Raw genomic sequence first — 12,601 nt, forward strand, 5'->3', positions numbered from 1 at the left:
GCTGCGGCAAACAGCAACAGTCAACATACCTGATTTTCTATTTTGAGAATGCATGGCATGGCCACGCAAGAGTTCATTGCTGGGATCTTTTAATCAGCAGGAACCACAGAATACCCCACAGAATTCCCACTGTCCCAAACGTAGAATACCGATGGCCAACCTCCGAGGAAGCTGAAACTAGCCAAGACTCCTCCAAGAGCCATTGAAATGACGGTTCCACACGCACTGCCTTTAAGTGACGTGTCAAGTTTTCTTAATGCAACAATATTTCGGGAGAAGAGCAGGTTTTCATCATTATGAAGATTACTCTCAGTACTACACTACATGGATTTTGCACACGTATTACCATCCGTTACTTCTATCATTCAGAACATACAAATCCCCAAGTAATAAAAAGCTATATTTGCCCTTTGTAATGTAACTTCAGTGCCACAGAAATTTTGCATAAATACTGAACTTCTGTTTCTATAAGACAAAACTTGCACTTTCAATAACATATGCATTTGTAAGAGTGAAATCAACAGTTTCTGTGATTTAGAGTTTATGTTCTAAATACGATAGGGACTGAACGCGATTAGGGTTTTTAGAACTTCAGTACTATGAACATTGGGAAAAAAGTATAAACAATGACAAAGCATTATTAAATTCAGTTGGCTACATCTAACCGTCAACACTACCATTTTCCTCTTCATATTATTTCATTCTTTTATCTAATTATGAAGATCCAGTGCTAACTGGTGACAAAAACTCCCTTAGACCATGAAGACAACTACCACTGATTTTATGAAAGAAACCAAATTTCAAGCATTCCATATTTTGTTCTATAAAGAGAAAATACAGTGTAGATATGGCTTCGCTTAAATATCTTGGCTTTCTTCCCTTGCCGTAATAATGAGGCGCAAACACTTTTAAAGTGCCCTGTAAGTGTTTGCACGTCATTGGAGGAAGGAAAAATGACGAGGTGAAAGTTTGCTCATCCTACTGAGTTATCGGAATACAGGATAGAATGGAATATAGGGTTTAGGCCAAAGGCCAAGCACTGGGACCTATGAGGTCATTCAGTTCTGGGAAGGAAATTGAGAGTAGGTAGGTTTGAAAGGTGTAACAGGAGGAAAACCTCGTAGTTGCACTATGAAATAATTGTTAGGAGAGGGTAGATAGCAAGATGGAAGAAAGGTAATATGAATGGAGGAAGAGTAAAAGGAATGAAAGGGGTTGCAGCTAGGGGCCGAAGGGACACTGCAAAGAACCTTTAGTAATGCCTGCAGTGCATCCCGTGAGGTGCACTGACGGCGCTACCCCCTTACAGGCCCTACTGACTTATCAAAAAACGGGAACAAAATGTCTATTAGCAAAAAGAATCGCTATTATTCTCATGATTTTGTCGGAAGTTTTCTGTCATTTTCTTAAATAATTCCACTTGGCCTCTTCTTGAAATATATGACAAATATACTTTTCCATGTGAAACCCCACCCAGAGAGTCAATAATTAATTTTGAGCCTCTTGTTCTCTCTTGATAAGCAAACGAGTTCAAACTGCATATCTTACCAGTCAGGCAAATGGAGCTGTATTTAGCCCTGAGGTGTGAAGGTATCTTTGAAGCCATCAAGGAGTTGAGAGAAGGAAACAGTGGACCCTGTAAGTTGACAGGAACATTAATTATTGTCTTACCAATAGTGGAGGAGAGGAAGGTAATCGCTCCTACTCAAAGGGGTATGATTTTTGCCTGGCTACATATAAAAACCTCAACTGTTTTTGTGTAACCTTCTTGTCTTACCCGCAATGGAAACGTTGTTCAAGATGAGTTGAAGAAGTACAAACTTTTCGTACGTTTGCATGGTTTGTTTCAATATTTATGGAACTTTTTTTAGTGTTAGTATTTATTTTTAGCAAACAAATTAGTTCCGGAGCCTGTGGCCTTACAAACCAATTCGCGTTACATTCCAGAACAGGATCTGATCACTTCCTCATGGTAACATTTCCTTGCTCAAGGGGTCGACTCCTTTACTGGAGGTACCTGAAAACTGTTAATACATATATACAAATCAAAAAGAAAGTGAATACAGTTAAATAAATTTCCATTTCAGGTTTATATTATATTCATTAAGTTTTGGGAATTCATTTAAACACCTCAGGACGCAAATCTCCCAGAAAAGGAAAATTATTTTATTTGTATTCCTGCGGCGCATTATGGTTGACTTCTTTAGCAATTTTGGCAGCATTTTCACATCCAGGATCTGACAGCCAGAAAGCATATAGTAGAACACATTAATATATATATATATATATATATATATATATATATATATATATATATATATATATATATATATATATATATATATATACAGTATATATACTATTTGGGCATATTTCTCTCTTATCGCATAGAAATTTGGCACCCAATGACGTCATGTTTCAAATTTAAGGCGTGACCGCCAAGTCCGCATGTGTAGTAATAAAAACTGTAATAAAAACTGTGTCAGTTTGTACTTTAGTCCTGAAGACGTCGCCGATGGGCGAGGAAAAGGTCCGTCGACTCTAATAAGCAAATGGAAAGAAACGTGAATATTTTTGTCTTATTCCTGAGAAGCTTGACTGAAGAGTAAGAGAGGTGTAGACGGATTCGAAGTCTAGATGGAAAGATAGTACCTGCAAATAAGCCATTGACTTCAACACCAATATATATATGTATGTATGTATGTGTGTGTAAGTACGTAAGTGTATGTATATACTGCATATATATATATATATATGTGTGTGTGTGTGTGTGTGTGTGTGTATGTACTGTTTATGGTGTTCATTAAGTCCACGTGAAATTCTAAATATTTATAGCTTTGGAGCTAAACATGACAGAATTAACATGTTAAAATATTTGCAAGCCATAATTATGTGTCTAGTAAAATCGATTACTATTCTTCTTAACTATTTTTCAATTATACTTTACCGAAACTTCAAAATGACTGTTTTCTCCTCAGGGTTGTTGCTGACCCATGGTTTCCCTAAATAATAGAGTAACCTGCGTTGTTTGGTCAGCTAAGCTAAAATCTGTTGCTGTGTACAAAGAAGATTGAGAACCTATTATAACCAAGAGACACCACGCTTCAGTAACATATCAGAGTGGACCTTAAAGGTTTGAGAGAAACAGGATCTGTCTGTGATGGGTCACGGCCTGGCTGACCAGGTTTGAACGAAGAAAGTGTAGCATCGGCCCAACAAGCCTTTACGGTAAGTCACAGGAAATCATTTTCTATGGTGAGTTTCAAATTTCTTTTTGAACAGCCGTAACGGATTTGAGTTCAGGTAACCAAAGAATGCAGGTCACTCTCTCATTTAGGGAAACCATTTGGTAAGTAACAACCCTGCAAAGAAAATAGTCATTCTGAAGTTTCAATAAAGTTTAATAACCGGTAAGAATAGAAATCGATTTTTGGAGTGAAGACAAAAATTTAGATACAAATGGCTTACATATGTTTTTAGCAGATTAATTCAGTCATGTAGAGCTTCAAAGTTTTAACTGTTCAAAACTGCACAAAGACTTTATGAACTCCCTGTACGTAGCATGTATATATATAGCATATATATATATATATATATATATATAGTTATTATATATATATATATATATATATATATATATATATATATATGTGTGTGTGTGTGTGTATAGATGTGTGTATGGATGTATTTATGTATGTCTATGCTTAAAAATCACAGTAGATGCACATTACTTCAGTGTATAAATGAATCCCACAGGAAAATGAAAGGCAGAAGTTCAGTACCAAACAACTTTCACGTTTATTAAGGCATCGTCTGGGCGCAAATGAGACACAGATGAAAAGAAAGTTGCAAAGTAAACAAAAAGAAGGTTTTAGTTTGTGACTACTTGATCCCGGATTATCCTGGATTATCTTTCTGTTTATTACCCTTTGACAAATGACCATCTGGTATTCTTGTTCTTTTTGTTTACTTTGTAACCTTCTTTTCATCTGTGTCTCATTTGTGCCCAGACGATGCGTTAATAAACGTGAAAGCGCTTGGTGCTGAACTTCTGCCTGTCATTTTCCTGTGGGACTCGCTTATATGTATGTCTATATATATATATATATATATATATATATATATATATATATATATATATATATATAATATATATATATATATATATAAATAACTTCATATGGAATAAGCCTGACTAACAACTTCTGCAAGAAATAATATACACAAGCATGGAACGAAAAGGATAGAGACTGTGATATGTCAACGAAGAAGTAAAATTATTACAGGCTTTTGAATAACTATTACAAGACTGGTATCAGAGATGTGGCCTTACTTGTAGGAAACCAGAAATAACTCTGCCGGCGAGGAAGAGCTCAATTGACGTCCGAGCGGAGATGGGAGACAACACACTTAGCAGCGAGGATCCCATGACACTGACACCATACATGAGGCGACCGCCGAGGTAATCCGCCAGTAATCCCAATAAACGACGATACATATCCGTAGAAGAAGGACCTGAAAACACTACGCCTTGCAGTTTGCTCTCCCACTCTGGTTGCCACTCCTGCGACAGGAGAGACCAGTGGAGATAACAAGATATTGCTGTTAGTTTTGGAGATCAATTTCTTTTGCTTGCAATGATCTCGTACTTTAGCTAGACAACAGAGCCATTTATTGAATCTCTTAGAGTTGGCCGCAAGGGTTTGTTCATAACTCTAAGGCAGAAACTGGTGTACGACAAACCAGAAAGAGAGGATGAAAATAAAACAGAAAAAAATGCAGTTGGTGATGAAGGGACTTTCCGGGATACATATTCTATACAGAGTTGGCTACTTAAGACTCACTGCAGGAGGCAATCCAAGAATGAGTAATTACGGCACTCACGACAAGGATATCCTCCTTCGTTCATTTTGGAGATATGGCTTTATAATTCAGACCAAATAACGAGTGAGGAGGGGCCAATATTGCGCATTTGGGTCGTTTCGGCCGTAAGTCATTTAGGCCGTAAGCACGTTTACGTGCAAAATGGGCGCCGTGTTTACACCCAGCCCCCTTGGGGATGTACGTAAAACATGAAATAATAATGGTAAATACCATAAACATAACGTTTTACATTGTTTTGGATGTTACGGCCTAAGTGACTTACGGCCGAAACGACCAGGACCGAATATTGCGACCCTTTTGAGCTAGGAACAAACTATTAGTTATAGCTTAGTAATATGTGAGAAGACATACAAACAATACATTACACTAATACAATGGATAAAGAGTGAGTTCGACCATTTATAAGTATTGTAGGTTAAAAACCCGTCATGGAAACAGAATTTCTTCAATCTTTCTCACTCTAATATCAAGGTTTTAAGTCGTATTTTCGCGCGTGTGACTGCGTATTTGTGAGTGCACAATTAACTAGAGCAATTTCAGAACAAATGTCAAGGTACCTTTACCTTTACTAGACCAAGAGTATCGCTGGCATTGAGCGGCACTGGACAAACATCGCCGTGTTCCTGTGCTCTATGAGTCGATTTAGAAGTGGAGGACACCATTGCCACAATAGCAACAGACAGACAGACTCTGGTCATAAAAGCTATGGACTGACCCAAAAGAATCATCACGGTGAAAGTGTGCCGATCAGTCCATCCAAGGTTTTCTGAAAGAGACACGGTTAGTAATTAGTTATGCAAGATTGTTAATATTGAATGTTATTATTTCAGAGAAGTCTAACCCATCCACTAAATTTTATTCCCAGATTTTCATTGGGAGAGTCTAGAGCTATCAATACGATACCTGGTCGAAATCAAGGATCTTCGCTGATGGTTGGATGTCAACATGCTTCTCCTGAGAGAAATGAGAATTTAATTTTCATTGTAAACAACAGTAAATGACTTTTATTTTAAGATTTACGTTAGCACTCACTGCTTCGCTCATTCCTTTGGTGGCGATGCCTTTCGTCTGGCAGCTCAACAGAGTACACAGAATCTGCCATCCTGTGCGTGATTAGTCGCTGTTGGCCTGATGTTAGAGGAGAAAAAGATTATCGTTATACATGAGGATGCTTATAAATAAGCTAATTTCCCCACCAGTTTCTGTGTTTTTCTGTTCACTATCACTAAGTAACTAGAAATTTAATGAGCAGACATCGGCCAATCCATACTCCTCCACGTTTTCATCACATACTCACCATAGACCCATTTCATACCAAAAACAGTCACTTACCCGCTAACATAACAGAGGCTTTCCTTTCAATATGATAATTCACAATCACTCTCAGTAAATTACCGTCTGCATCATACCTCTTCAGCACTTTCTGAATCAACTGTCAATTCTATCAAAACTTCCTAGAACCATGTGTGCCACATAAGACTTTGGACTTCGGTCCCCAGCGTCTCTCATTTCTTTTTAAAACAAGCGCCGTATCTGCATGATATCTTCGCTATACATAAACCTCGGTGCTCCTCCATTCTCTCTCCTTTCACTGTGTTCTATTCTATTCATAATCAAAGCCATAGAGCAACCTTCTGAGACTGTACTCAGTAATGTTGTAGTACTATAATTATTGCAATCACTTTCATCACATTTCCCTAACTCACCTATTCCTCTCAGCCAGTCCTCAAGGCATAACTTTAACAAACTGGTTAGTCCTTCTGTTAAGCCCCGACTACATGACCTTACAGTGTCTGAAGACAGAAGCGAAATATTTGTTCACTGACAGGCTCGCGGCTTGTGCCTGCCATACAAACCACTTAAGTATACTGTATGTTGAGCACTATGAGCAAGACACCAATTACCGTCTGCGGTTGGTGGCTTACAATTCTGATCAAGAATGATGCAAAGAGCCAGTTCATTATTTTTATAAGATGTGGGTAATGCCTGTGAAATGCACATAAATATTTGCTGATAATGCTAAAGAAATGATATATGAGTAACCTGTGAAAATATTTACTAAAATATATGCAGTTCGTGAACATGAGAATTATAACAGATATTTTTAACTGAGATAATGTAAACGGGATTTGCATGTGCTTCTACTGTATAAGCCTATACTAACAAACGCCTGATTTCGATGGTAGCCTGCTGTAAGGACCTAATATTTTAAACACCTCGGATATTACAAGTGCTTTCCCAATAAAAAGTATCGCTACTGTAATGAAATATTATAATAATCAGTTAATAAAGTCAGATGAAATAGTGGCTGCAGGTGTGTGTACAAGTGCTATATACACATGCCATCCATTAAATTATAATTTATTATTTTCATAATGAAAGTTTCTTTATTGAGAAAAAATATTAAATATTGCAGATGTTTAACAAAATAGAATCTAACAGTGTAAACTGCAGTCAAAATCAGCTGATTGCCATGTAACTCAAGCGAGGCTGTTCCGCTCATTTGTCCTCATTCTATGATGAGGAAATTTATATATATATATATATATATATATATATATATATATATATATATATATACATATAATATACATACATATATATATATATATAGTGTGTATATATATATATATATATATATATTATATATATATATATATATATTAATATATATATATATATATATATATATATATATATATATATATATATATACTGTACATCATCTTACCTGCAAGTACTCTTTCTTCATGACTTGACGTGTAGCCTCGTCCGTCTCCGGGATATCTTAGACAAACTTTGTCTTGAAGTTCTTTATATATATACGACAGAGACGTGTAGTTGCATCCATATGGGAGAAAGATTTAGGTTGCTCCAATTCTGGATGCCGCTGTTGTACTGTCCTGCATATGGGTGTCATGCTTTGCTATAAAGCATGTCAGTTTTCAAGTAGCGTAAGTAGGTGAAGGTCTAGGATCCATTCATATATTACTTTTGAGGTCTTTGTCGTGTATAAATCTCTGAATATAGTCACATGACCTCTTAAATTTTTCCATTTCGTAAACCAGCTTTTGCACCGATTCCCTTCTCCCATTTTTCTTTTTTTTTTTTTTATTTCTCAAAACACAGGTCTGTCAAAAGGACGCAGAGTGTCAGGCGCTTCCCGATTTTCTGCCTTCTAACCATATCGCAGTCAAGAGTCAAGGTCTACTGTAGACCTTGACCGCAATATCATGCCACCTCATCGATACTCACTTCCAACCACTGTGACTACCCATATCCCGTCGTATGGGCATCATCATAACTGTTGACAGACTTTGCCGGGCAAAGGACAAGTCTGCCGAACACTGCATGTCTCAAACGGACGAGCATTAGTCTCACATTGTGCATCGACATCTACCGTATAATCCCATCAATATCTGCTGCGTTACATTATCTAATTGACCCCGTTATATTTTCAAGTCTTCTGCCGACCTTTACACCGGTCAACGCATCTTCCATCCCCTCTGCACTGAATATTGTCAAAAAATTCTTTCTACTATCATATTTTCTTTTTCGACAGTCCCCATTCCAGACCTCACCATAACTCTTTTGGGATGATATTGCTAGCCTCCACACACTCCTTTTAAGGTTTTGAGTCCTCACATCCAACTGACTAACAGGCAGTTCGCGCTGGTCACGCGAGTGTTTTAACACTGGAGGGCGCTTTAGGCTAGCCTTGCCCTGGCGTACAACGAATTCCACTACAAAAGATGGGGTTTCTCCATCTAGCCCAAGCTCAGATTCAAGGCCTGCAGTGATAAACTCTGCTTGAAAAAATTAAAAGAAATGTGAAGATATAGAAGTGTGTGTGTGTATGTATATATATATATATATATATATATATATATATATATAGCATATATATATATATATATATATATATATACATCTCTCACACTGAGGGAATTCTAAAAATCAACATTTTACGATTCCATCCCAAGCTTTCTCAAACATCAGAGCGGCAGCTCTTCTAATTAAGATTAGGTACTGACATTGGGTCTTGTGATTTATTGTCTGAAACGAGCGGGTTGGAGTGGTCGGGCACCACTACAGACACACCTATAAAATAAAAGGCATGAAGTATAAGTATCTCAAGGTGAAACGGGTTGAAGCCCCTACCGTAACTTAGAGTTACCAATCAGAGAGGTTGGACAGCAAGAGCGAAGACAAGAAGTAGGAATGGAGGCAAAGTAAAAGATTAAAATGTGAGGACAGCTAGAGGTCGAAGGGACACTGTAAACACCCTTTAATAATGCACACAGTAACGCACACCATATACCACGTGATGGGTATTGGCGGCACCGCTAACTGAAGATAAAATAAAAAAAAGTGGGGAGAATTGAATTTCGAGCGAAAAAAAAGGCTAACAAACATATGGTTCTCTGCAAACTAAATTATTGCTTACATTCTTTTCTGATTATTATTTATGGCGTTTCCTTGATGATTACAAATTTTCCAAAACTTTTTTCTACAGTCTTGCCTGTAATAGGGTCTTCAATGATGATCCTTCATACTTATTAGAAATGCACTGCAAATTTTGTTATAAATGTTCTGGGATTCTGCGTCATATTCTTTTCACGATCTGATAGGATTTAGCAGAAAAAGCATATATTAATATGTTACATACAAATGACAGCAATAAGATAATTTTCGACCTGCAATTTGCATCAACATTTGGCTGTGGATTTTAGCATTTTACTAAAACTAATAAACAATATCCGTTTTAAAAGTGTATTATGCCGCAAGTCATCAGTACATGGTTTCGACTGGAAAGCCCCAACCCAGACCCTATTAGCCTATTGAAAGGATAGTAGGCAATCATTCTCCCAAGGAACCACTGCCTTCTACCTGTTAAATTCAAAGTAAGTAATACAGTAAGTCGTTTGTTGATAGGGGTCCCATCCTGGATAGATAGAACATAACGTCCGACTTTGTGTTAGGTTAGGTTTGTACTGTACAGAACCTAGGTGTTAACCTGGTATGTATCCACCGTCACCTCCGAGGTGCTAGTACTAACTAAACATGGAGGAAGCTCAATGGGACGACGTGTTTAGTACTAACCCCTCGGAGATGAAAGATATCGTTTATTAACACCCTGACAATACCCATGCCACACTTTCATTTAACTTAAGAGGGTTTGGATGTGATAACAGGCACCTGGCCAGGTAAGAACCGGCTAGTTGAGGGAAGGTTTGGTTAGTACTGTACATATCAATGTAATTACCAAACGGAAATCTTATGTCTGCGTGATTATTATTGCTTACATGCATGAATAATATATTTTTCGCCCGTTTCTCTTGCGTGTTTTGCACATTTTACCGTTCCTCTTAGTACAATTCACTCTGTTTAAACTTTCCATAGCCTAAAAAAAACGGGGTTTCCACTGTCTTTCCCTATATTTCTTGTGCGTAAGGTTAGGAAAACATGAAAATGAAGTCTGAACGAAAATAATGGCAAAGAACTCAAAAGAACACGTGATAAACATTCCAGTCGACATGTAGTTCTTGTGTTTGGCGCAAGATTAATTCATCATACGATAATATCTGCCATACAGTTGGCAAATGCAATACAGAACCAGCATTGGCCTATTCCGACTAATAGTTGGGAGAGTGACAAACCTAGGCTATATCATTAATATTGCTTTTCGTTGGGGGTATAAAACACCAACACAAACTATCAGTATTGTTCGGTCAACAGTTGATGGTATAGGCTAACAAACTATCCGTCTTTAAAAATCTCTCCATATCCCATAAATCCGAACGAACAGCCTTGAAAACAAGAGCCCGTTCCAGCACAAGGCTAGAAGCTTAATCTGAAACCAACCAACTACGTAATCTACCTAAATCCAGTCCATAATGCCATGTTCTACAGACGACTAAGCCTCATTCTTAGACAGTTTTACTCACTTTGGACCTTACCGGTACTGTAGTCTGCCTTCCCCCTGTTAAACCAGTCTTCCGACTAAGTAAGGGAACAGAAAGCCGAGGAGAATCTTTACGATTGGAAACGGCATTCATCGGGTAATCACACGTCCTTGGTATCTTAAGAAATGGCCTAAATAACTCGCCTAGATATAAAATGTTTACACTACGGAACAATTCCTTTTGGCTATACTGCACTCTCTTCTTTTGTAGAGTTTTCTCCGGTAAACCTGGTGAATGAATGGCGTTAAAAGATTAATCTACATCGTATACAAACACAAAACGTTTGGTGGACATAAAACATGCAAATTCAGACAACAAGAGAGAAATAAATAATACCGCTCAAGAATCGGGATCTGACTTCATAAGAAAAATAACTGGAATAAATTAAAAGTTCAGAGTAAAACTTTGTATTTATTAATTTGTCTTACAATTTTATAAATAATAATTGCCTTACATTAGCAATTGAAACTGGAGAAAATAAAATACGGCTGTCTTACAAAGACAACATAAAAAAGTACAGTATATATATGTATATATATATATGCATTCTTCTTGGAGCTATAAACGATGATCATCCGAATTTCGTCTGCTTAATGCCTTCAGGAGTATGATAATCTTTCCAGTACCGCCGAGTCATGCAGTGGCTTCTACAATTTGGTGTTTTCTGGAAAGAAATGAACCTAATGAGCTGTCGAAAAAAAGGAAAAGGACTAATGAAGCAGGGAATATGAAAAGGATTTCTCGATTATTAGGCCTACATAGGCCTTGCTGGATGCGCATTACTCAAGGAACACGATAATTGAAAATCAAAGAATTGAATTGAACTGAACACAGAATTTAGACCAAATGCCTACCACTGGGACCTATGAGGTCATTCAGCGCTGAAACGGAAATTGACAGCAAAAGGTTTGAAAGGTGTAACAGGAGGAAAACCTCACAGCTGCAATATGAATCAATTGTTAGAAGAGGGTGGAAAGTAAGATGGAAGAAAGAGAATATGAACGGGGGTATAATAAAAGGAACGAAAGGAGTTGCAGCTAGGGGCCGAAGGCACGCTGCAAAGAACCTTAAGTAATGCCTACACTGCACCGCATGAGGTCGAGGCCACCGGTGGACTCGATGAGGCGCACTGACGGCTCTACCCCCCCCGGGGAACAGCAAGAGGGGATGGATGCGGAACAAGGAAACCAATGAATGCTTTCAATAGTTACATCAAATTCCATTTATTTGTTTCCCATAATCCTGGTGATAAAACGACAGACAGAAACAGTAATCCAAAAACACGGAAGCAATGAATGACCTCAATGTGATCAGAATTGTTCCAGTTTACGTCTTTATAAAGAGACTTCCGTTTGCCACCGTTATGTAAAGAAATAATTGTTTTTCTTCTTTTCAATAACCTTAATGTGTTCTGCCGTTAATACATTTAAAATTTTTTTTTTTCATGACTGAATATCTACAGTATACTCGTATATAAAGATCTTAATAGGAATAATAGCAACAGTTTTGCCTCCATATGGTACGAGTCTTGTAAATGGTTTTTCTATTTCATTTTTGCTTTGGAAGGGCACGTGAACTTTAAATTTACCATTGAAATGAACAAATTATGCAAAAAAACCCTCAACAGTTCACCTTTTCTAATTATGAATCAAAAAGTAACTGTTTATAAAAAAAAAAAAATTGACAAATGCAGGGGTGACTATAATGTGAAAATCATTGGCGATTTACAGAAACTTTTCATATCAAGGCAT

The 12,601-nt window shown here is 37.3% G+C and overlaps 1 protein-coding gene and 2 long non-coding RNA genes across 5 annotated transcripts in view; all 3 read right to left on the reverse strand.

Moving 5' to 3' along the window:
- Positions 1 to 109: 109 nt before the first annotated feature.
- LOC136847012 (uncharacterized) lies at positions 110 to 4,470 on the reverse strand. Its single transcript, XR_010855577.1, has 3 exons — positions 4,334 to 4,470; positions 1,778 to 2,024; positions 110 to 1,636 (listed from the first exon to the last, which is right to left on the reverse strand). It is a non-coding gene; the product is annotated as an uncharacterized lncRNA (long non-coding RNA).
- Positions 4,471 to 5,452: 982 nt separating this feature from the next.
- Positions 5,453 to 8,643, reverse strand: LOC136847013 (uncharacterized). Its single transcript, XR_010855578.1, has 3 exons — positions 7,616 to 8,643; positions 5,917 to 6,012; positions 5,453 to 5,650 (listed from the first exon to the last, which is right to left on the reverse strand). It is a non-coding gene; the product is annotated as an uncharacterized lncRNA (long non-coding RNA).
- A 2,606-nt stretch (positions 8,644 to 11,249) lies between these two features.
- LOC136847207 (putative inorganic phosphate cotransporter) overlaps positions 11,250 to 12,601 on the reverse strand; it is a 51,055-nt gene continuing 49,703 nt past the window's right edge. For all 3 annotated transcript variants that reach the window (XM_067118646.1, XM_067118644.1, XM_067118643.1), the window contains one exon: positions 11,250 to 11,514. In XM_067118646.1, coding sequence (XP_066974747.1) covers positions 11,484 to 11,514 — 31 coding nt within the window. In that variant the 3' untranslated portion in view covers positions 11,250 to 11,483. The remainder of the gene's footprint in view (positions 11,515 to 12,601) is intronic.

Source organism: Macrobrachium rosenbergii, chromosome 16 (assembly GCF_040412425.1).
Source record: "Macrobrachium rosenbergii isolate ZJJX-2024 chromosome 16, ASM4041242v1, whole genome shotgun sequence".
Lineage (NCBI taxonomy): Eukaryota > Metazoa > Arthropoda > Malacostraca > Decapoda > Palaemonidae > Macrobrachium > Macrobrachium rosenbergii.